The sequence below is a fragment of the Saitoella complicata genome, assembly GCF_001661265.1.
Source record: "Saitoella complicata NRRL Y-17804 unplaced genomic scaffold SAICOscaffold_16, whole genome shotgun sequence".
In the NCBI taxonomy this organism is placed as follows: domain Eukaryota; kingdom Fungi; phylum Ascomycota; class Saitoellomycetes; order Saitoellales; family Saitoellaceae; genus Saitoella; species Saitoella complicata.
This window is the reverse complement of record NW_017567007.1, coordinates 316,242-337,983: the sequence shown is the minus strand read 5'-3', so window position 1 is coordinate 337,983 and position 21,742 is coordinate 316,242. Positions and strand designations below refer to the sequence as shown.

At 53.5% G+C, this 21,742-nt stretch overlaps 13 protein-coding genes across 13 annotated transcripts; 7 read left to right on the top strand and 6 right to left on the bottom strand.

Moving 5' to 3' along the window:
* Window positions 1–301: 301 nt before the first annotated feature.
* On the top strand, window positions 302–2,835 carry SAICODRAFT_94301 (uncharacterized protein; the record flags this gene model as incomplete). Its single annotated transcript, XM_019171931.1, has 2 exons — window positions 302–1,084; window positions 1,202–2,835. Exons 1-2 carry the CDS (start codon window positions 433–435, stop codon window positions 2,833–2,835), a joined length of 2,286 nt encoding a protein of 761 aa, XP_019023297.1. The 5' UTR covers window positions 302–432.
* Window positions 2,836–3,270: 435 nt separating this feature from the next.
* On the bottom strand, window positions 3,271–4,119 carry SAICODRAFT_58773 (Aldo/keto reductase; the record flags this gene model as incomplete). The annotated part of the gene is made up of 1 exon (XM_019169630.1): window positions 3,271–4,119. One exon carries the CDS (start codon window positions 4,117–4,119, stop codon window positions 3,271–3,273), a length of 849 nt encoding a protein of 282 aa, XP_019023296.1.
* Window positions 4,120–4,389: 270 nt separating this feature from the next.
* Window positions 4,390–5,095, top strand: SAICODRAFT_30929 (uncharacterized protein; the record flags this gene model as incomplete). Its single annotated transcript, XM_019167797.1, has 2 exons — window positions 4,390–4,879; window positions 4,966–5,095. The coding sequence occupies exons 1-2, from the start codon at window positions 4,645–4,647 to the stop codon at window positions 5,091–5,093; spliced, it is 363 nt and encodes a 120-aa protein (XP_019023295.1). The 5' UTR covers window positions 4,390–4,644.
* A 267-nt stretch (window positions 5,096–5,362) lies between these two features.
* Window positions 5,363–6,055, top strand: SAICODRAFT_138019 (uncharacterized protein). The gene has a single exon (XM_019165470.1). It carries the CDS (start codon window positions 5,479–5,481, stop codon window positions 5,917–5,919), a length of 441 nt encoding a protein of 146 aa, XP_019023294.1. The 5' UTR covers window positions 5,363–5,478; the 3' UTR covers window positions 5,920–6,055.
* An 86-nt stretch (window positions 6,056–6,141) lies between these two features.
* SAICODRAFT_20130 (PAXNEB-domain-containing protein) lies at window positions 6,142–7,313 on the bottom strand (the record flags this gene model as incomplete). The annotated part of the gene is made up of 1 exon (XM_019166212.1): window positions 6,142–7,313. The coding sequence occupies one exon, from the start codon at window positions 7,311–7,313 to the stop codon at window positions 6,192–6,194; it is 1,122 nt and encodes a 373-aa protein (XP_019023293.1). The 3' UTR covers window positions 6,142–6,191.
* A 283-nt stretch (window positions 7,314–7,596) lies between these two features.
* Window positions 7,597–8,798, top strand: SAICODRAFT_138040 (uncharacterized protein). The gene has a single exon (XM_019165471.1). It carries the CDS (start codon window positions 7,771–7,773, stop codon window positions 8,761–8,763), a length of 993 nt encoding a protein of 330 aa, XP_019023292.1. The 5' UTR covers window positions 7,597–7,770; the 3' UTR covers window positions 8,764–8,798.
* Window positions 8,753–9,069, bottom strand: SAICODRAFT_30928 (uncharacterized protein). Its single transcript, XM_019167796.1, has one exon. The coding sequence runs from the start codon at window positions 8,993–8,995 to the stop codon at window positions 8,834–8,836; it is 162 nt and encodes a 53-aa protein (XP_019023291.1). The 5' UTR covers window positions 8,996–9,069; the 3' UTR covers window positions 8,753–8,833.
* Window positions 9,070–9,466: 397 nt separating this feature from the next.
* On the bottom strand, window positions 9,467–10,261 carry SAICODRAFT_38130 (uncharacterized protein; the record flags this gene model as incomplete). Its single annotated transcript, XM_019168586.1, has 1 exon — window positions 9,467–10,261. A coding segment is annotated over one exon (795 nt), but the record flags the coding sequence as incomplete, so codon positions are not given.
* Window positions 10,262–10,510: 249 nt separating this feature from the next.
* SAICODRAFT_8389 (DnaJ-domain-containing protein) lies at window positions 10,511–11,415 on the top strand (the record flags this gene model as incomplete). Its single annotated transcript, XM_019171339.1, has 2 exons — window positions 10,511–10,660; window positions 10,714–11,415. 2 exons carry the CDS (start codon window positions 10,511–10,513, stop codon window positions 11,413–11,415), a joined length of 852 nt encoding a protein of 283 aa, XP_019023289.1.
* On the bottom strand, window positions 11,365–12,186 carry SAICODRAFT_30927 (uncharacterized protein). The gene has a single exon (XM_019167795.1). The coding sequence runs from the start codon at window positions 12,174–12,176 to the stop codon at window positions 11,454–11,456; it is 723 nt and encodes a 240-aa protein (XP_019023288.1). The 5' UTR covers window positions 12,177–12,186; the 3' UTR covers window positions 11,365–11,453.
* A 438-nt stretch (window positions 12,187–12,624) lies between these two features.
* On the bottom strand, window positions 12,625–15,055 carry SAICODRAFT_20125 (uncharacterized protein). The gene is made up of 2 exons (XM_019166211.1): window positions 14,849–15,055; window positions 12,625–14,793 (listed from the first exon to the last, which is right to left on the bottom strand). Exons 1-2 carry the CDS (start codon window positions 14,957–14,959, stop codon window positions 12,751–12,753), a joined length of 2,154 nt encoding a protein of 717 aa, XP_019023287.1. The 5' UTR covers window positions 14,960–15,055; the 3' UTR covers window positions 12,625–12,750.
* A 317-nt stretch (window positions 15,056–15,372) lies between these two features.
* On the top strand, window positions 15,373–16,548 carry SAICODRAFT_20124 (NAD(P)-binding protein). Its single transcript, XM_019166210.1, has 2 exons — window positions 15,373–15,457; window positions 15,540–16,548. The coding sequence occupies exons 1-2, from the start codon at window positions 15,419–15,421 to the stop codon at window positions 16,377–16,379; spliced, it is 879 nt and encodes a 292-aa protein (XP_019023286.1). The 5' UTR covers window positions 15,373–15,418; the 3' UTR covers window positions 16,380–16,548.
* Window positions 16,549–16,714: 166 nt separating this feature from the next.
* On the top strand, window positions 16,715–21,694 carry SAICODRAFT_94288 (ARM repeat-containing protein). The gene is made up of 2 exons (XM_019171929.1): window positions 16,715–19,585; window positions 19,712–21,694. Exons 1-2 carry the CDS (start codon window positions 16,807–16,809, stop codon window positions 21,604–21,606), a joined length of 4,674 nt encoding a protein of 1,557 aa, XP_019023285.1. The 5' UTR covers window positions 16,715–16,806; the 3' UTR covers window positions 21,607–21,694.
* Window positions 21,695–21,742: the final 48 nt, after the last annotated feature.

Below are 21,742 nucleotides of genomic sequence, written 5' to 3'. Positions count from 1 at the left end.
CGATGGTGACAGGTGTTCAATTAGAAATCGGTCACCGGGCAAAGAGTAAGCTTGAACCTTGCGAAGTGAGCTGGAGCGGGAGTGAACCGTTTCGTGAAAAGCTTGCCAAGCCTTGCTTTCCGGTCCTCGAGGTCGATGCTTTCGGAACTATGTTGTTCTGTGGGGCTCAGTGGTCGTTAGGCGCAACGTTGGGACTTCTCGACCTGATTAGGAGCTCGAATTGCATATGAAGAGAGCTTGTAATTATCTACATTATTATTTCACAAGTTTAAGCTTACTTCCATGTACCTAGGTATAGAGGAGAGTGAAGGCCTGTGCACTGGATGACATCGGGCAGCGAGTGGCTATAGACTGAGACGACCCTGTACAAGGCAGATCAACAGGAAATACCGGCCGATCAGCCAAGCAGTTCAGAAGAAGGAGTCAAATAGCATGTCGTTCTTTGGCTTCGACACGACGGGCCCACCGGGTGGCCGCTCAGGAGCGCAATTCGCCTCGCAGGACGCCTTTGGTGCCCTTGGTGGCCACGAGGAAGAGGAGGAAGCTTACAACTTCGACGAGACGTATGATGGCCTAGGCGATGAGCTCGACGAGGCGGGCGATGTATTCAACGCGGATACCTTCGGTGGCAGCGCCGGCGACATCGGGAAGGACTTCGATTTCTCTGGACAAACTGCTGACGTCGCCGACGCCATCGACGACGAGCAGGTCACCTTTTCGCGTCGTCAACCTGCTCAAGCTCCGCTTCAACAGATCTCTCGCGAAGCTCAGGCGCCGCTCGCCGGCTCTGTCCCTGATCTGAGACCCACAGCGTCGGTTTGGGAAGCGCAATTCCCTAGCCGTCCGCGTCAGGCTCAGGTCCCGAGGACGATTGCTCCTTCGGTTGATCTTTGGGGTGATGCTGTTAAGCCCTCTGCGGGGACGCCCGCGAAGAAGTTCATGAGTCTCGAGGAAGTCGAAGCTCAGATCCTCTTGGGAGGTGGTGCTCAGCCGAGCCCTGCTCCTGCGCCTGGACTGATGCTCCATCAGCAGCAGCAGCAGCAACAGTTCATGCAGCACCATGAGCCTCAGCCGCAGTTCCGTGGTGGCCTTCCTCCACCGGGTATGCTCCCTCCTGGTATGTCCCCTCATATGCAGCACCCGCAGATGCAGATGGGCATGCCACCACCTGGACAGTTCCCTCCTCAGCACCAGCAGCAAGGATTCCCCATGGGACCTCCCCCACCTGGTATGTTGCCTCCCGGTATGTCTCCCATGAGACCTCCTCAGCAGATGCAGCCGCCTGTTCATCAACATCAGCAGCCTCCTCAGCAGCCTCCTCAGCAGCCTCAGCAGATCCAGCAGCAACCCCAGGATACCCCTCAACAGGAGCCTCATCAATCTATGCTGGGTTTCCCTCCACCGGGCGGCCTTCCCCAAATCATGGCCGAAGAGCAGCAACAGCGTTTCGTCGAGGACCAGAAGCGCATGCGCCGCGCTCAGAAGATCGCGACGATGGCTCGCCACAACGGACTCATGACCGCCTCTGACAAGGCGTTCATCAACCGTATTCAAATTGCCGCATTGGTTGGTACTTCCGAGGACCCTTACGCTGAGGACTTCTACTACCAGGTCTGGTCTACCATCAACGGTGGCCGCAAAGGCCCCGAAGAGGGCTTGGGCGGTCTTGCTCAGACGTACTTGCACCAGCAGGGCCAGATGCGCCGTGGTCGTCGTGGCGAGAATCCCCTCATGAGGATGCAGAACCAAGTTCAGCGTCTCGTTGCCGCTGCTAAGCAAAAGCAGGCACAGAGGAAGAACAGCAGTTCCCTCCAGGGTACGCTCGGGAAGATTGTCGCTTCCTCTGTCCGTACGCCGAAGCAATTGTTGTCTGTCTCCAAGAATATCAGTACCGACTCCCTTGGCAAAGACGCGAAGACTGCGCCGGCGTTGAGTAAGGAGGGTCATAGGAACACACTTCGTTCTATCGAGAACGTGTTTGACCTTCTTTTGGAGTTGGAGGAGAGGCAGAGGAAGCAGCCCAACCCCGAAGACGAGGAGGCATTCGCGGCGTGGCAAGGCAAGCATGATGAGTTAATCCAGCAATTGTGGAACAAGCTCCGTGTTATGGATCCCATTGATCCGGTCGCGCAGCCCGTTCACCCATTCATCTCCTACTTGTCTTACACCAAGGGAAAGAAATCTATCCCTCGTGTGTTCAGAATCATCAACTCCGAGCAGCGTATGACGATCTTGACCATGATCGTCGCACAGCTCAACACCCTCGACGTCGTAAAGAACGCCGTAGCGGTACCTACTTCCTCCGTTCGCGAGGAAGTCGATATCTTCATGGGTACTGTCATGCCACAACTCCTCGGCTACATCAACGAAGCACCCCTCCGCATAGTCACCGGACTCCTCGGAATCCTTCTCGAGCGCGTGGATGTTGTCTACATCTCCCGCTCAAAGGTCGGTCTTGCGTTCTTGACCATGCTCACCTCCCGCGCCGAGTCCCTCCGCCAAAATCCCGAGGCCCCACCCGCCGACGCCGAACTCTCCCAGTGGTCCCTCATCTTCAACGCTCTCTTCGCACGTCTGCAGGGCAATTTCTCGCTTGCCTTCCCTCAGGCTCACGGACTCGTTGACGACGTCTATGTCTGGCAATGGTTGGCCTCGATTGCGGTTGGTGCTTCGATGGAGCAGCAGCATGTGCTTGTTACGGAGGTCAGGGATAAGGTGCTCGATACGGTTATTGCGGCGAAGAAGTTGCCGGTTGATGTTGGGGCTGGGGAGATTGCAAAGGTGAATATGTTCTTGAACTCCATGGGGTTGGATGCGGATCAGTTGAACGTATAAGAAGAGATACGTATGGATGGCAGTGTAGGGCTTCGCTTGTCATTTGCGCATGATGAGTGAAGTTCTGTGCACCATTTACACGAGTTACGTGGGCATGAGTCTTTGGTTTTGTTTGTCTTTGAGCACTTTGATTTTTCGTTATTGTTTGTTGAAGCATCTGGACACCTCAAAAAGTCGCCTGTCTTATTTATGGCCGAGGGTCCCCGAAGAAGAAGATGCGATGGAGTATCTGAGTAATGTCATTTCGTTATGTTTTTTCGTCTCATTCACACCTCCGTCTTTACATTCCTTCCATGCGTACGTATGCGTGGAGTTTTCCGAAATCGTTCGCGTACATGAGGGTGAAGTTCGAGTGAGAAGGAGGAGGAGGGAGAAAATCGTCTTCGGTTACATAACATAGCTATAGCCCGTAGCCTACCAAAAAGGTCAAGTATCCTAATCAGCATTCGTCGGATCCCAATCCGTAACCAAATACTCATCACACCCATCCAACGCCTTGACATCTTCCTCTTCCAACCCCCACCCAAACACATCCGCATTCTCCTTCATCCTCGCCTCACGTACGCTTTTCGGCAGCGGCACATACCCCTTCTCCAAACTCCACCTCACCAAGACCTGTGCGGGCGTTTTTCCAACCTTGCTCGCGATCGTCTTCAGCACCGGGTGACTGAACCGCATTGCCTTGGCTAGTGGGGCATAGGCTTGGATGACAATGCCGTGTTGAGCGCAGAAGGAGGTAATGTCGACGCGGGTGTTGAATGGGTGTACTTCGATTTGGTTGATGCCGGGTGGGATCTGTGGTTTCATGGCCAGTAGCTCGCGGAGGTGGGAGACGCCGTAGTTCGAGACGCCGATAGAGCGGATCACTCCCTCCCCCACCGCCTCCTCCATCGCTTTCCAACTCTCCAAACGCTGTTTCTTCCCCCCATAGGGAGAGTGAATGAGATACAGGTCGATGTATCCGAGTCCACATTCCTGCAAACTCCGCTTGATAGCCCGTTTCGTAGCCTCATACCCACTGTTCGACTTCAACTTTGTCGTAAACCACACCTCCTCCCTCTTGGTCCCGGTCTTGTCACAGAAGTCTCGGATCGCACGGCCGGCAGCGGCTTCATTACCGTACCATTCGGCGGAGTCAATGGCGCGGTAACCGAGGTTTAGGGCGCTCGAGACGGAGGTGTAGGTGTCCCGGGAGGAGACTTCGTAGACGCCGAGGTGGAGGCAGGGGATTGAGTGGCCCGAGTTGAGCTTGATGGTACTTTTCAGGCTCGTTAGGTTTGACATTCTTGACATGAGGATTTTGGGAGGGAGGGACCGAGGAGGGCGGAGGGTTCGACGGACGTGTAGGACGTCACTGCTGACAAACGCGGTCTCGGGAGTAACGTAGATATACTAATGCGGCAACCCCGGTTCATCGAGGTTAGGACAGATGCTACACGTCTAGAAGTATTATGTATTCACTCTGTATGCCTGCTATGAGGAGTCTTTCTTCCACTACAGCTACCTCAAGTGCTGGTCGAACCGTGACATCTAGAGTTACGTTCGACCGCACGACACGGCACTGACCCGGACCGTCCTCGGCTGAATGATCCTGCGCACCTATCACTCACACCCCAACCCCTTCTTGATGTCTTGAGTCATGTGTCGCGGGAACGTCTGTCGACAGGACTCCTCCATGTGAATCTCAGATTAGAGTTGACGAGTCGTAGGACATGTGATCACGTCATGACTGAATATATAAACCCCACCTGTCGACCTCACCCTAACCCAGAACTTTCTTGAACCTGTGAACGATCATATACGAACATCATGCTCCGTACGACGCTCTGCTCCACCAGGCTCCCCGTTCTTGTTCGTCCCTTCTCCTCCACGCCCCGTCCCGCCAGCAAAGAAAACCCCGGCATCTACGACGACCTCAAAGATGATATTCGCAAGACCGTGAACGCGTTTAAGTCTACCGGGTCTATTGGACAGAAATTCGAGGCGGATGGAAGTGTGGGTAGCGTTGGGCAGAAGGTCGGGGGGCCGTTTTCGAAAGACGGAGGTATGTACCTATCACCCAGATAACTCCACTTTGCATTCGGCAAAGGTGGAAAAATTGCGTGAAGCAGAGGCTTATTTTGGGTTTAGTGATTGGAAAGCAGTTTACGTCCAAGGGAAAACTTGGGGGTACTATTGACGCTGCCGCGGCCAAGACGGAAGAGATTTTGAAGGGTGGAGAGAAGCTCGGAAGGGACGGCTTGGGTCCGTTCGAGTAAACAGACAGCACTCTCTGGATGATGTTGCATGTATGAGTATGGGATGAGCATAGCAGCTGTCGTTATTGAAGATTTCGTCCCCACGGCCGCGCCGGGGATAGTATCGTGTATTGGAAGAACATGAAGACAACACACAAAGAAAGGACATTCCCTCCTTAAAAACCCCTATAAGGAATACTCCTACTCATGAACATCGACAATTCGACTTCACCGATATCGATTTCAAATGACGTCACGCATCGCGAATCGAGTACTCGCACGCGCAGTCAACGGGTGTAATGGACTGCTCCCCAACGATCTCCCTTATTCCCTATATAAAGACCCGTGCTCCATCCTTGATCACAATCCTCCATAAAACCGCAACCCCAATCTAAACAAGAACACAATGCTCCGTACAATCACCCGCCGTACTCCCCTCCAATTGGCAGCCGCCCGCCGCCAGGCAATCCGCTACAACTCCCACCGCGTCAACGACACTGGCGAGGTCTCCAAGTCCATCCTCCATAACGCAAAAGATGAGATCAAGTCCGCGTTCTCAGCAGCCACCGGGTCGCCCAAGACTCTTAACCCCTCCGGTTCCTCCTCCTCGTCTTCCTCCGGTGCGGCGGAGAAGGTGAAGGAGGGCGCCAAAGCTTTCGAGAAGGATGGAAGTATTGGTTCAAAGTTCGAGGCTGATGGCGAGATTGGAAGCAAGGCGGATCAGGTTGGTGGACCGTTTTCTAAGGACGGTGTTATTGGGAAGCACTTTACGAGTGATGGGGCGATTGGAGGGACTGGACAGAAGGCGGCTGAGACTGCCGAGAAGGCTGCTGATGAGAAGAAGTAAGCTTGTGCTCACGAATGTGTGAGTGAACGAAGAGTATCTTTTGAGGTGTACGATATGGGATTGCCCTTTTACTGCATGAGGCAGGAGAGACTGTCTGAACAATACGAAGTGAGTCGAATATGATATCGTTGCTCAACCCAACCTGATATGCTTGTGTCCGCTATATCCCCTGACATCCAAATGTTTTCCAATCCTCGATCACCCAATGTCAATCTGGCAAGCCGTCCCTTCCACTACTCCACTGCATCTTCCCCATTCATACGCATCTCCGATCAAAAATCGATATCCTTCTTCCTCGCCTTCTGCTCCTCACTCTTCTCCTCCTCAACCATAACCGGCAAACTAAACGCCTCAATATAAAAGTTCTTCCTCGTAACCCTAAACGCCAAATCACCTCCATCCCCTCCCACACCAACTCCTCCAGCGCCTTGTGCGGGGGCTTTGTGTACCCTCACCAATCCTTGCGGAACGTCTGGGTTTGCGGGGGAGGTTGGGAGGGGTTTCGGGAATGGTGCGAGTTCGAGGACGGCGTCGACGTAGTGTTCGATGTATCGGATGAGGCCGGTTGAGCGGGGGTACAGGTCGAGGGGGAGGGTTAGGAGGACGACAAGACGGGAGGGGTAGGTTCGCAGCAGTACTCGCAGCGAATGGAAGAATCGCAGAAGCCACTCTGACCGTGCAGCATTCGGTGGGTATCGTGTCGGATTGAGAAGATTCGGGATGACGACTCGGTGGAGGGTGGGTGTGGGTGAGGAGAGCAGTTTAGCGATGTGTGCGATGATGGGTGTGTAAGGGTTTGTTTTCGGCGTTGTCGAGGGTGCGGTGTGAGTGATGTTCCCCACGGCGGAAGGCGGGACCGAGAGCCGTTTAGTGAGATCGTACGAGTGACAATACACCTCTTCTACCGCCGCAACGCCATCCTCCGCAGTCGTCGTCCGCACCCGTTCCCGTTCTTTAATCCCAGTTCCAAACTCACCCAGATTGTTGTATCTCCACGCAATCTGCATCCTCTCCTTCATTTCCTTCTTCTCTCTCGTATCTGCTCCGACTTCCCCTGGTAACTCGCCGACCCACCCCTCACCAACACCGACAGAGCAAACACCATGTCCCTGTAACACGCCCTCGGCGGCGAAATTGCGCGCCAAGGAGCCCGAGAAGTCTGTGGTACCGGATTCGAGTACGAGGAGGGAGGAGCCGAGGGGAAGGCCACCAAGGCCATTAAGGACTGCATCGAGGGAGGGGCAGCCGGTGGAGGTCGTTAGAGTGCCATTAAGGGCAGATGGACGAACACCGGAGGGCAGATTTGGTCGAGATGTAACCAGCTTCGAGGAAGGAGTGGATGGTAGGGCGGTTGTGGACACCTGAATCGGGGCTCGGCGGCGCTGAAAAGACATGATCTGGCTATATGAATGGACCGGGAGCCGAGCAGAAATGGAAGAAGTAGGAGTCGTCGATGGTCTTTCAATTTTTCGATATTTCGATATTTCCATATTCCGAGGCATGATGACCAAGGTCTGCGCCACACTAGCCACACGGTTCTATCGATAGCGGAAACTTTGCCTACTCGAAGGTCGCAGTCGTCCAAGAAAACGGTGCTGTTTATTCAAGGTGAGTTTTGATTTGTGCGACCTGTCCAGGAAGGGAGCAGGTGCGGTACGTGTGATGATCACGGCATTTGGCAAGAGCCTTCTGGCGTTGCTGAAAAAAAGTCAGCTACCTAATTTATGACAACCATCTGATGTGTCGCACCGAGCTCTTCCGGACTATCTCCGCTAGTTCAATTGGAATGGATGACTGACTGTCGCTGTTCAGACACATCACACCCGCCTGTTATATATCTCGCTCCTCACCATGCCTCACAAGAAGTCCGGCAAATCCTCCACCAAGGGTGCAGCCTCCACCGTCGTAAAGACCTCAGTATTGACGTCCGTAAACGGTTACTCAATCCTCCCCGTCCTGACGCCAACATCCACAAACCGCGACGCCAAGCACTACCTCTACGTTCGCGAACATGTCTCAAAACTCGATGAACCAACCGAAACGGACGGCCGCGTCCTCTTCGCCGTGAACCTCCCCATCGACTCGACCGAAGCACATTTGAGAGCGCTGTTTGGATCATTGGTGCCCGTAGGACAGGGAAGGATCGAGAGTGTCAAGTTTGCGGGACCGATCGATGTTCAGAGGGTTGTAAGTTCTGAGGATGTCATCGAGGAGGAAGTAGAGGAGCCGCAGACCGGAAAGAAGAGGAAGCGGGAAGCCGAGGCGTCGACACCGTTGGCGATCACCGGATTCCCATCTTCCTGGGACCGCAAGATCTTGCCTGCGGCCTCAACAGCCCATATCACATTCCTCGAGGCTTCCGGCCTACAGAAAGTTCTGTCAGCACTCGTGTCGGAGAAGTTGCACCAGTCACCACCACTATGGGGCAAGAATGTCAACCCAGGACAACCACCCCTCGGCCTCGCCCGCTACCAAGCCCACCACACCCTGTCCTACCCCTCCCGCGCCCTCCTCCAAGCAACCGCAGACAAAGCCATCGAACTCTTCGAATCCCGCGAAAATATGCGCGCAGTAGCCCTAAAACGCATGCGTTCCGAACCCGACGAGGACGGTTTCGTCACCGTCACCCGTGGCTCTCGCTCTGCCCCTGGTCGTGCCGCAGATGAGGATGAGTTGAAGGAGAAGACGGAGGAGAAGAAGAAGAAGGGGGAGTTGCAGGACTTCTATAGGTTCCAGTTGAGGGAGAAGAAGAGGGAGAAGATGATGGAGTTGAGGAGGAAGTTTGAGGAAGATAAAGTGAGGGTTAGGGAGATGAGGGAGAAGAGGAGGTTTAGGCCGTATTAGAGCCCGGAAGGGAATGAGGGGTATATTGATAGGGAATTAAAGATATCGAGATGAATGAAAGAGTGCTTCGTCACACACAATCCAAATGCAACACCGGATCTCGCGAGCAATAAACCCGTACAGAAACAAGCCCTAGCCCGGTATCCATTGTCAGAAGGAATAGGAGTCCAAGGATGAGATATGAGAGTATGAGCACAGGGGTGCATGTGTCGAGATCGAGGAAGTCGTCCATTTTGAGGAAACTCGTGATGTGGGTTCGACGGGACTCTTCTTCTTTGCTTTCATGAACGAGATGTTGTAAACTGCAGAAGGAAGCAAAGATCCTCAGCGCATGCAAGTCCAGCTTGGATTTCTCGCTGTCCTTGACACCATCGAAAAGTTTACAAACTCCCAGCCGGTCCGTGACGTGAACGAGCACTGAGACATCTGTGACGAGAGTTTCGGCTGGTGTGAGGCGGAAGTAATATTGGCGACAGATTTTGTCTGCAACAGATTGGTGGTCGTGGCAGTCGACGTGAAGCGGACTGGGGAAGGCACCCGGGGTTTTCGCACGCTCTCCATAATGATGGAATTTGCAATTATTGAAGAAGGTCACAGATTCAATCAAATAGTAAGAGCGTATGGAGTAGTTTTCAGACGAGGAGATCGATTGATATGCATTCCCCCACCAAACTCACACTGCTTAGTAAACGCATGCACCCTCCAACTCCGGCACCGCCTTCAACATCTCCTCCCTCGGGATCAACATCAACTCTCCCTGCGGTCTGATACCATAACTGTCCAACTCCTCCCCGGGCTTCGTCGTATACTGGAAGGTAACCCTCGCTTCCGGCCCCGCAATCTCCTGCAACAACTTATCCTCAATATGATAATAGAAACTCTCCTTACTCGGCTGCTTAGACTTCTTCTTCTTCATCGCCATCTTGTTCTTCTTTTTCGGCTGCTTCTCCTCCTCCTCTTCGTCGTCGTCTTCGTCTGAGACGAGGCCGGATGCGAGTTCGGTGTATGTCTTAGAGAAGACAAGGAAGGCGTCGAATTGGTAGGGTTCTTTGTCTTCGATAGCCCACTCGATTTCTTCGACGAGCATGCGGTACATCGGGGGAACGATTTGTGGAGGCATGTTGATGAGGCGCTCGGAGAGGACGAGGCCGAGGTGGGTTTTTGCGGTTGGGGAGAGGAGTTTTTCGAGTTTCGCGTGGAGGGCGGAGTTGGAGCGAGACTTCTCGAGGATGTATTTCTTTAGTTGCTTGATGACGTCCTTATCTTGGTGAGTGTTCATGTTGAGAACTGTGAGGAACGCGTATGGATCACTCTCGTTTCCGTCGACCTTGACTGTGCTTCCCAACAGAGGTTGACTCAGGATCAGGTCTGACAGCTCAGACGTGTTGAAATGAATCTTGTCCGGCCCGAAGAGCTGATTACACAGGTTCTTCAACGCATGAAAGTCGATGGGCTGCGGATCAAAGTACTCGAAGTCGACATTGATCTCATCGATGTCAGAATCCTCCACATCAGAGTCATCCTTCTCAACATCAGACTCCTGAGCAGGGACTTCCTCCTCGGGCTGTTTTCTCGTTCTCTTGGGCATGGTCGGAAGGGTTTATTTTTGTTGTCGCGTTATGGTAGAGTACGTCAAAATTGCCTGTAACGAAGACATGCCAAATTGGGAAATAGATCGGCAATTCCGTATCGATATCAACACTTCCCGCAAGGTATCTCCCTCGTCTTCATCGGAGGACAGGATACCATGAATCGGGTGTATACCTCCCTGAGGGCACTGAGAAGGTCGTTCTTTGAGGTTCGGTCATTACAACAGCCGTACGGGATCGTGTATCACAAGCGATGGGCTTCGACTGTCCCTGATGATCTGGCATGGCCAACGAAGCCAAATCCCGATGTACGTGATGCCACTGTGGTTTCGTGAAAACACTTACTAACTTTCTTCTCAAGCCATACGATATCTTCCATCTTACCCAAACTTCAACCCCAGCCGACATCAAGACACGTTACCGCGTACTCGTCCTACAACACCATCCCGACCGCGGAGGCAGCTCAAATCAATTCCACATGCTCCAGGAAGCCTACAAAATCCTCTCATCGCCAAGCAAACGGCGGAGCTACGACGCATACGGCTTCGGCTGGCACAGTCCCGAGAAGAAGATGAACCGGGGGTATGCACAGCCGGATTATAACCCAAGTTTCATGGGTGCATGGAAGAGCGAGATCAAGCACAAAAGATCAAATGGCATGGGTGCTGCGGCTTGGGAACATTACTATCCCGAAGAGAAGCTGCAGAAGGACCCCGTCTATATGTCTCACGGGAATTTCGCCGCTTTCATTGTACTTATTGTTTTCATATTCACGGGATTTCAGCTGTACATAGTTGGCAGCACGTCCGAAGTATTAAGGCTTGGGGCGGATAAAGCCCATATGGAGGCTGCACGGAATTTGGCTGAAGCGAGGAGGAGGCCACAAGGTCTGAATAAGGATCAGCAGATTGAGTTGGCGAGGTTACTGCACGAGGGGCAGATTAAGGAGTGGAAGTTGAGGGAGCCGGAGGTGTGTAGGAATGGGGTGCATGAGCAGACACGGATAAGAGCGCTGCCACCACCGCCGTCGTCGGGGGAGCATGCCGCGACGGCACACGTATGAGAGTACACGAGCAGGACATAATCACCATGATGGAAGCGCTATAAATTGATACCATACTGGACCCGGTTCTCATTACCCAATATCACACCTTCTTCTCCTCTTCCATTCCGTCCAGTCCACTCTTCAAGTACTCTCAGCTCCCAACACCCATTCTCCAACTCCCCTATCTTTCGTCGCCATCTCTCGCCAATCTCCGTATGCCTCCTATCCAACTCTTCCCATACGACAAGACGTGTTGAATCATGACCAGCTTCAGTAGCGGTGTGCAACCACTCGGGACACGACCATTGCATGGCCACACTTTCTTCCCCACGCTTCCGCACCCCGACGTGCCAGACACGGAGCTGTGCACCTGACAGTACTAAAGCACTAGATTCACCCTCTGTAGGCCAATAAATGACTGGATATCCAAGTAGCCAGCCCGCGATGGCAACGGAAGGCACAGGGGCAGAGCATGCCCGTTCTCCTTCTGTACATAGCTCCGGCACTGGCGGCTGAGGGTCTTGCGATGACTTTTCCAGCGGATGGACAGCCACAGAGGACCCGTCCATGTTAGCAGTAGCAAGGCAGGTATTCAATGCCGCACTCATCCGTCGCAGCAGATAATCCTTTGCGACACCTTCTACACGGTACAACGCCGGTAACGTAGCCAATATCGGCGACACATATCCATCGTCTCCGTACTCAGTTCTGTATATACTCTCATTCACGATGAACGTCTGATCCATATACCTATCACCCGCACTCAGTACCAGAGCCATAATGCTCTCATTTCCAGAGTGCTGTACGCGTCACTTGTCAGCTTCTGTCAACGAACGACGATGCGAAGAAGAAAACCACGCACTTTTCTCAGCACAGCAACGATCTTCACCGCCACCTGTTCATCCATATCCATACAATCCACCAGATATGCTACCCTGAGCCCAAGAAGGACGGGTAGAAGTCCTGTTCAGCAGAAGCTTAGTCTGTGTAGACACAACAGGACCGACCATCATCCGAACCATCAACCAAGTTAGAGACGATCTTTCTGCTTTTGCATAGCTTCGTCAAGTCATTTGTCAAGGCCTTGAGGGCGGTCATGGCGTGGAGGTGTGGGGTTACATACGTTTCCCCCCTGTAACGACGAAAAAGCCCGATTGGGAAACGTATAGGAAAGATGTGCAGCCAGTATCGTTAAGCAAATGAATTGCACCAAAGCCATATAGAACCACCAATAAAACCAAACTAAGCCATGACAAACAAAAGACACCTCATGAACCGCCCCACATACCGAACCCCATATAAAGCCGAATCACCCTGTAATCCGCATCGATACTATCCCTGGAAAGTATCAGTCTACTTCATCTCCTCCTTCTTCCCTCCCTTCTTTCCCTTCCCACCCTTTCCACCCTTCTTCCTCTCACACCCCCCCGGCACATCCCGACTCTCTTCCCTAACCCCTCCACCCCACGGCGTTCCCCCAACCAACTTCGCACCGACTCCCAACCCCCTCTTCGCAAACCCCTTCCAAATGGCACACTTATTCTCTCCTCCGGTAAGTGCGAGATCAGCCGCGATGATCGCGTCACGCGCTTCAGCGAACGAGGGACGACAGGGCTGGAGTTTGAGACCGTCGATGACGAGTTGGAGGGCGAGGGTGTTTCCGTGTGCTGGGATTGTTGTGTTGGGGTGGAAGAATGCCTCGGCGTTGGGGAGTTTCTTGTTCTTGCCCTCAACGGAGAACGGAGTCCCGACAGCTCCCTCCCTCATATCGGTAGTGTTGTGGTCAACGGGAGGCAAGAGGTATGGAGAAAATCCATGCTCGTCAACCAAATTCCACAAAACCTCGTACAACATCTCAGCCCAGACCTCGCCCTTGGCATGGACGCCCCAATACCCCGGTTTATCACAACTCGCGTATGTATCCTTGTTGTGCTCCTTTGAGCGTGAATACATATAATTCCTGATGCCCTCTCCGCCATTCGCGTACTCGCCCATTCCGAATTCGGCTTTGTGGGTGTCGGTATGCATCATCCTCAACACCGTCGCGAAAAAGTCTCCCCAACCTTCGCCCATGCCGCCAGCTTCACCCCATCCCAGACAATTGGAGTTCATAGGTCCACCCGTAAGACGGGTCGAGAGTCCGTGACAGTACTCGTGGATAACAATCCCACTTTCCATATCCCCATCACGGAACGGCTTGGTCTGATCCCACACATACATCCTCATCCGTCCATTCTGTCCATCTGGCGGCGTAGCAAAGTTAGCGTTATCGTACCCACTCCCATCCTGCGCATTCGCAATGACACAATCCCCGCCCCGACCTCCACGGCCAAAATTCTCGGTCTGGAAGTTTCCTGCGGCTTCAGTGAAGCCGTAGCGGTAGAAGAGGTCGTGGATGGCGTTGTTGACGTAGAAGAGGTTGGTGACGGCGGCGTCGACGTAGGATTTCGGTTCCATTGTCTCGTTGTACCGGAAATCAAAGTCCAATTTCTTTGATTTGGGGCGCGGTAGTTCCTTCCATTCATACCCGCCACTCGGATTCGCCTGTGCCCACACATTGTTTCCCGTCGTATCGTGACTCGTCGTGTTGGCGCTCGTTCCATGCCACCCAAACGGGCTGGCAACCAAATCATGGGGATTCTTCAACAACACCCTAGGTCCCTCCTCTGGGTCGTTGGTACCGAGGGGGAAGACGTTGTAGGAGGCGTCAGACACCCAATCGACGACGCCCAATACCTCCTTCCCTGTCACTGCATCCACGGCGGACGAAACCCAGTGATCACCCAAATCGACCTCGACAGCCCACACCAACTTCAACCCCGACTCCCAGACCCCCGTCCGCGGGTTCTGTACCGCGGTCTGGTAATACGCCCTATGCGCCTTTGCAGGCTTCAGGGCACCTGGGACATTCTCGAGGTGGAAAATTGGTTCAGAACCGGAGAATGTGGAAGTCGGCGTAATCGTAATGTCATTCGAGGCTGTGAGGGGAAGACGGAGATGGGACATGAGGCCGTGGAGGGCGGTGGTTGGACTGACGACCTTATCCTCCTCCAAGCCGAAGAATTTCTGGACACTCCCCATCAAACCACGGCCCGCGCCTTGGGGTTTGGCGCCGGTGTAGAACGATGACCCATAGGACAAGATGGTTCCGTCACCCATGATGTTGAGGTTGATGTCTCCGTTAAGAACCTCGATTCCGTCGACGACTTGGCGGAAATACATGTGCGTGACACCCGTGTGGAGATCCGTGTACCAATCATCAACGAGTTTGTACTCGTTCTTGTCGATGCCTTGGTGTGCGAGGAAAGCTCGTGCTACGTCGAGGGGTTCAGTCTCGGTGTTCAGAGCGGCGAAGGAAGAGAGGAGGGGGGAGCTGGTGCTCAAAGCGTGGAAGGACTGCATATAGTGGGTTAGTGGTGAAGGAGGATAGTGCGGGAGAGCTGAGACTCACGGCTTGAGGCGGGTGAATGCCATGTCCAATCTCCGGACGCTTATGCCCGCTACCATGAGCGAGAACACCACCGGCCAAGACGGCAGCGGTGGCCAAAAGAGAGATCTTCATCTTAATCCTCTTCCTTATACAATTCTTCCAGGTTCAGATGACGATGTTCTCGGGGATAAATGCTGCGTGTTCGTAGATGATGGGTCAATGGAGATGGAGGGGGCCTTCTTATAGGGGCTGGTGGTGGATTACGTGCGCGTCTCTTGTCGGGACTGTATCAGCCGCTACTCAGAATGCGGGGGTTGATAGGCACAGCGTATATCGATACCGGTAAGCGTGAGTCCTGATGGAGATTGTACATGGCAAACTGCGCAGGATTTACCAAGTTTCATCGAAAGTTCAATGAGAAAACGCTCTCTTTGACTACCCTGTCCATTCCGATAATGACGGCATGTTCAGCGGCTCTGGCGGATCCGGACCGTGCGCGGAATAAGCTTATTTAACCGCGGCCTCGAGATTGAAGCACATCGTACCGTCCTCGAACTCGAACTCGCAATTGCCATTGAGAACGTTAGAATCATGCCCGCATCTCCGAAAGTCATCGTTGTTACCGGTGCCGTGCGTTCCTCCCAGTTCCCGCCTCTGCTTTGCGAAGCACGAGGCGACCTCTTTTCCGTTGAAGTACTGATCTTCTCTCTAGAACAAAGGCATCGGCGCCGCAATCGTCAAGAAACTTCTCACTCAACCCCATACCCCCGGCGCACCCACTCGAATCATCTACTTGACAGCCCGCGACCCCGCCCTCGGCCACGCCACCTACACCTCCCTCCTCACCCTCCGATCCCCTCACGCTATTATCAAATTCCACGCACTCGACATCACATCCACAGAAAGCTGTGAGGAATTCAAGAAGTTTCTGCAGGTGACGCATGGGTATGTAGATGTATTGGTGAATAACGCGGGCGTTGCGTGGAAGGGGGATGCGTTTGACGAGGAAGTCGTCCGGGGCACCTTGGCTGTCAACTTCTACGGCACGATCCGCGTCACTACCATTCTCCTACCTCTTCTTCGAGCTACTGGCCGTGAAGCACGAATCGTAAATATTTCCTCCGGCTCCGGCATGCTCGTCCGCCTCCGCGATCCCGCCCTCCGCGCAGCATTCCGTGATCCGGCACTCACCGAAGAAGGATTATTGGCCCTCCTCAAGAAATTCCAAACAGACGTCAGCGCAGACCGCTGTCTCGAAGGCGGGTGGCCGAAACAAGCTTACGCTGTATCTAAAATTGGGGTGACTGCCTACACCAAAGTCCTCGCACGTCGCCTCCAGAACGTACAGCTTGCGGGCAAAGGAAAGGGGAAGGAGGAGGATAAGGTTTTGGTTAATGCTTGTTGTCCGGGATGGTGTCGGACGGATATGGCGGGTGAGAATGCGACGCAGAGTGCGGAGGAGGGGGCGGAGTTGCCGGTTAGGTTGGCGGTGGGGGATGTTGGGGGGGTCACTGGGGGGTGGTGGCATGAGGGGGTGGTTAAGGAGTGGTGACATGGCACCACGGGATGAGGTTTGGTAGGAAAGAAAGACAGTGTATGGATGTCAAGGAACAAGGAGGTGGTCTTGGCTGAGTATGTGCTGTCATGGAGCTGGAGTGGAGAAACATGAAGACACGGAGCCCGGGAGAGAACGCCAGCCGCTTGGCAAGGTAGATGCAGATAAATCAAGACAAATATGGGATAAAGAACGAGTACCTTCATCATCCCCATTTATGCTTATCGATGTTGACCCTGCTGTGTGCCTATATCCCATGCAAGATGGCGTAGACTCGTACAACCCAGCTACGGCGACGACAAAACAAACCACCAAACCCTCGAGGAGGGATGTGTTCAACTTCATACGACTGAATCGAAAGCATCAACTACAGCGATCACATCATAACATTTATCAGTAAACCAACGCGACGCGTACGACCGTCATGGGCGCAACGTTCTCCTCAACAACCCCCTCCTCCGCAACCGCCTCCCTCGACTCCTTCATCGCCGAGATCGGCTCAATCTCGTACGAAAAATCCCTCTCCTCCGCACGTTTTCTCAAAACCGTTCGCGCACGGCACAAGAGTGGCCCGGTTGTCGTAAAGGTGTTCATCAAGCCTGTGCCAGCTTCGGGAACTGGAAATGGTACAGGTACGACGACGTTAAAGAGTGTTACGGATCGGCTGAGGAGGGAGCAGAGGGCGTTGTTGGATGTTCCTAATGCGTATCCGTTCTTGCATGTGTTGGAGACGGAACGCGCTGGGTACCTCATCCGACAATTCTTTTTCAACTCGCTTTACGACCGTATCTCCACTCGTCCTTTCCTGGAAACGATTGAGAAGAGGTGGATAGCCTACCAGCTTTTGTGCGCGCTACGGGATTGCCATGAGAAAGGGATTCACCACGGTGATATCAAGACGGAGAATGTCTGTGTGACAACGTGGAATTGGGCGTATCTTGTTGATTTCTGCACGATTTATAAACCGACATACCTTCCCTCCGACAACCCCGCCGATTTTGGATTTTATTTCGATACGGGTGGGAGGAGAGTATGCTACATCGCGCCTGAACGATTCGTGCCGGCTGATGAGGTGAAGGCGCAGAATAAGGAGGGGGTAGGAGTGACGGATGCGATGGATGTCTTTAGTGTCGGGTGTGTTATTGCGGAGATGTTCTTGGAGGGTACGCCGCTCTTCACGCTTTCCCAGCTCTTTGCGTATCGGAAGGGGGAGTATGATCCCATACCGAACTATATCGACAAAATCGACGATCCGCATATTCGGAGTTTGGTCAAGGATATGATTAATGTGGACCCGAGCAAGAGGTTGAGCGCAGCGGAGTATTTGGAGCAGTGGACGAACCGCGCTTTCCCGGATTACTTTGGGAACTTTTTGCATAGGTATTTGGCGAGTATCACCGAGGCTGGAGCTGGGAGGGGTGGGAAGTTGGCTTCGGTTGAGGGAGATGCAGGGGAGGATGGGTTATGGGAGAAGGAGGCGGATGAGAGGATTGAGCGGATATGGCATGATTTCGACAAGATCTCGTTCTTTTTGGGGTTTGGACCGAGTGCGGGAATGAATGCGGGAGGTGACGTCGTGTCAAGACCGCGGACGACACCGTTGCCGGTACATCTGAGCATTCCCAACTACCCGCCAACACCACTGCCAGCACCAAGATCGCTCCCACCAGACACTGGGGCTCTGCTCTTCCTAACATTGCTCACCTCAAGTCTCCGGAATACATCCAACCCTCCACCACGCCTCCACACCCTCGACCTCGTCATCGCCCTCTCCCCCTATCTCACCTCCGAATCCATCATGGACCGAAGTATCCCCTATGCGTGTTCTCTCATCTACGATAAAGTCCCAATAGTCCGGATCGCCGCTTTACGCACGGTTGCGGCGGTGCTGGAGAGAGTTCAGATTGTGGGTGAAGCGAATCGGGGGGTTTTCATGGAGTATCTGATTCTGATTTTTAGAGGGGTAGTGGCGGATCGCGAACCAGGGGTGCGGGCGGCGTATGCTGGTGTTCTGGGGAGTTTGGTCAGTAGTGCGAAGAGGTTTCTGGAGATCGGTGGATTGGGCAGCTCGATTTCGGAGAGTGTGATAATGGATGGGGAGGGGCAGAGAGAGGTACAGAGTTATGATGAGGGGTTACAGGAGTTGAGGGAGGTATTTGGGGAGCATCTGGCGGCGTTGTTGGCGGATCCGGAGCCGTGTGTGAGGAGGGCGTTGTTGAGTGATATGCCAAGTTTGTGTGTCTTTTTCGGGCCACAGATGGTGAATGATGTCTTGCTCAGCCATCTGATCACGTATCTTAACGACAGGGATTGGATGCTCCGTTGTGCGTTCTTCGACGCAATCGTGAGTTTGGGCACGTTCTTGGGTGGAAGGGGGTTGGAAGAGTATATCTTGCCACTGATGGTGCAGAGCTTGTGTGATGTGGAGGAGTTTGTGGTCGAAAGAGTTATCACGAGTCTGGTGAGGGTGACTGAATTGGGGTTGTTGAGGAAGACTTCGATGTGTGATCTTGCGAAGATTGTTGTGCGGTTTACGGTGCATCCGAATCCGTGGATACGTGTCAAATCGGCGAGCTTTACGGCGGCATGTGCCAGGTGGATGGATGTGGCGGATGTCTATTGCATGCTGTATCCCATCGTGCGGCCCTTCCTGCGGAATGACATTGGGAGGGTCGAGAAAGTCACCGTGCTCGAAAACCTAAAGAAGCCATTGAGCAGGACGTTATTTGACGGAGCTCTGGCATGGGCATCGAGAGCGGACCGGACACAATTCTGGAAAAGCGCACGTGAGCAGAAGATCTTTGGCGCCGGCAATCCATTTGGCACGTTGAGGAATGGCGGAACGAATGGACCTGGGTATTCTAGGAGAGGGAGTGCAGTGGGTGCGCTCGACCTCACTGAGAAGATCGCAAAGTCTGAGGAGGATGAGCAGTGGCTTGCGCGCATCTTGAAACTCGGTTCTGGGCCTGCTGGAGAGGATGAATGGAAGCTGGGCGTACTGCGGGAGTATCTGTGGCGCATCGCGAATGTTGGGAGAATGCCTCGGTCGAAAGCCGATGGTGCTTCTTCGTCAAAGCGGGGTGTCGTCATGGTCAAGGAACTTGGAATGACCCCTAATACCGTCTTTTTTGACCTCGATCCAAGTGGAACAACGAGTCCGAGGGTGGTAGATACGAGGCCGAGCACTGTGACGCCTATTCCGGGTTCCGTGGAGGAAGCTCTGAAGGGCGCTGTCAAAGCCATGGACACTCCCATGAGACGACAAGGCAGCCGCGCTACCTTGACTGCACCGAACTCGCGATGGCATACGCCTCGTTTGGTCGCTGGAGGTAGTTTACCCAAGGAAGCCATCAAAATTCCTGAAGGCCGCAACGGGACACCACCACGGATCGTCAAGAACTCCCCTTCGGTGTCTACATTGGCTTCTTCACCCCGGAGCGGCGTTTCGCCGAACTTCTCGTCTGTTGCTGGGAGTCGACGAAGCTCGTTGGTCCCGGTCTCTGCACAACAAATCGTGTCGAATCTCGACAGTGACCATCATAGTACGCATTCCTTGGAACATAAGATGAGTATGGTCAGCTTGTCGACGAGGGGACGGGAGGCAGCGAAGGCCCCTGCCGAGACCGGTATGCAAACTGCGACTGTGATGGGAAGCGTGAACATGCCAATGAAGACATTGAGTGAGGCGGTAAGTCGGATGGACACCGGTTCCCCGGTATCTGAGAAGGCTGGTGTGCATCGTGGATCGCATACCTACCGCGGGCAAAACGATAACGTCTACAGACTTCTGGACACGATCTATACACAGCACTACAGCCAACAACCCCTCGAGTTCGGCCCAACCATTGTGCGACCATCGCGGCCAGCACCTATTATGACTCCGAATGGGAAGCCGAAGGCTGAGCAACCTTGGCGACTGGTGGGGAATTTGATCGCGCATTTTACGGAGCATACGGGGGGTGTTAATCGTGTTGTTGTGGCGCCGGATAGTGCGTTCTTCCTTACTGCTTCGGATGATGGGATGGTGAAGGTTTGGGATACGTCGCGGTTGGAGAAGAACGTACTCAATCGGGCGCGGTGTACTCATCGGCAGGGGAATAACGTGAAGGTTAAGGCACTGTGTATGGTGGAGAACACGCATTGTTTCATAAGTGCAGGAGATGATGGGAGTATCGACGTCGTGCGGGCTGAGTACGGTTTCAACCCGAAGACTGGACTTTCGCAGTATGGGAAGCTAAGAGTGTTGAGGAAGCATATGCTCGACGATGGGGAGTATGCGGTTTGGATCGAGCACTTCCAGCAGGATCAGAGCAGCATTATCATTATTGCGACGAATCGTTGTCGGATATTGGCGGTGGATGTTGTGAGCATGGAGGTGTTGTATACGCTGGATAATCCACCGCAGCATGGGAACATCACATGTTTCTGTATTGACAGGAGGCGGGCGTGGCTACTTGTCGGTACCTCGCGAGGTGTGTTGGATGTCTGGGACCTACGCTTCCTTCTCCGCTTGAAGGCATGGAGTATCGGTTCCGCCCCGATTCACCGCATCACACAGCATCCCGAAAGAAACAAGGAGAAGTATCAGTCTTCTGTATATGTCGCTGGCGGAACAGGTGACGATGAAATCACGCTGTGGAATATGGCCGATGATAGGTGTTTGGAGGTGATGAAGGTGTTGAACGGGAGGGAGTCGTGGGAGTATAGGGCGGTGAGGGTTGATGAGGAGCAGGAGCCGCCGATGATGTTGGAGATGTATACTAGGAATGGGAATGCTAAGGGGTCCTCGTTGGATTCGACGGGGTCTGCGGGTAGTTCAGGGGTGGATAGGAGTCCGAGGGCTATGGTTGCTGGGTGTGATACGTATCACACGAATGACGGGACGGAGCAGTTACGGGTTTTCCTGGTTGCGGCTGGATATGATCGGAAGGTGCGCTTTTGGGATCAGAGCAAGGTGGTAGAGTCTCTCATCATCACCGGACAGGAGTCTGGCGAGGCTGACCCAACCTACGAACAGTCTCCTGAATCGAAGGTCAAGCCAAGGTATTACGTGGAGAAGGCATCAAGTGAGAAGAGAACGGCGGTGAAGATATCACGGACAGCAGCGTTGGAGAATCTGCTGCATAATCATCAGGATGTAGTATCTGATATTGCTTTCTTGGATTTACCCTATGGGATGGTTGTGACGGCGGACAGAAGCGGCGTTATCAAGGTGTTTTCTTGAGGACTAAGGACTAAGGATTGAGGATTGGATACCGGCGTTTTTCACGAAATATTCAGCATTTCCGAATGGAATATATCAAACATCTTCGACTCCATTACCTTTGCCATTAATTGATTGGCGATGGTGAGTGCAGGGT

Coding starts and splice junctions, on each gene's coding strand:
- SAICODRAFT_138019 (XM_019165470.1), top strand. CDS start 5,479: ATGCTCCGTACAATCACCCGCCGTACTCCCCTCCAATTGGCAGCCGCC.
- SAICODRAFT_138040 (XM_019165471.1), top strand. CDS start 7,771: ATGCCTCACAAGAAGTCCGGCAAATCCTCCACCAAGGGTGCAGCCTCC.
- SAICODRAFT_30928 (XM_019167796.1), bottom strand. CDS start 8,995: ATGGACGACTTCCTCGATCTCGACACATGCACCCCTGTGCTCATACTC.
- SAICODRAFT_30927 (XM_019167795.1), bottom strand. CDS start 12,176: ATGGCTCTGGTACTGAGTGCGGGTGATAGGTATATGGATCAGACGTTC.
- SAICODRAFT_20125 (XM_019166211.1), bottom strand. CDS start 14,959: ATGAAGATCTCTCTTTTGGCCACCGCTGCCGTCTTGGCCGGTGGTGTT. Junction 14,794..14,848: donor GCATTCACCCGCCTCAAGCC/GTGAGTCTCAGC, acceptor CACTATATGCAG/TCCTTCCACGCTTTGAGCAC.
- SAICODRAFT_20124 (XM_019166210.1), top strand. CDS start 15,419: ATGCCCGCATCTCCGAAAGTCATCGTTGTTACCGGTGCC. Junction 15,458..15,539: donor TCATCGTTGTTACCGGTGCC/GTGCGTTCCTCC, acceptor TCTTCTCTCTAG/AACAAAGGCATCGGCGCCGC.
- SAICODRAFT_94288 (XM_019171929.1), top strand. CDS start 16,807: ATGGGCGCAACGTTCTCCTCAACAACCCCCTCCTCCGCAACCGCCTCC. Junction 19,586..19,711: donor CACTGTGACGCCTATTCCGG/GTTCCGTGGAGG, acceptor TGGTCGCTGGAG/GTAGTTTACCCAAGGAAGCC.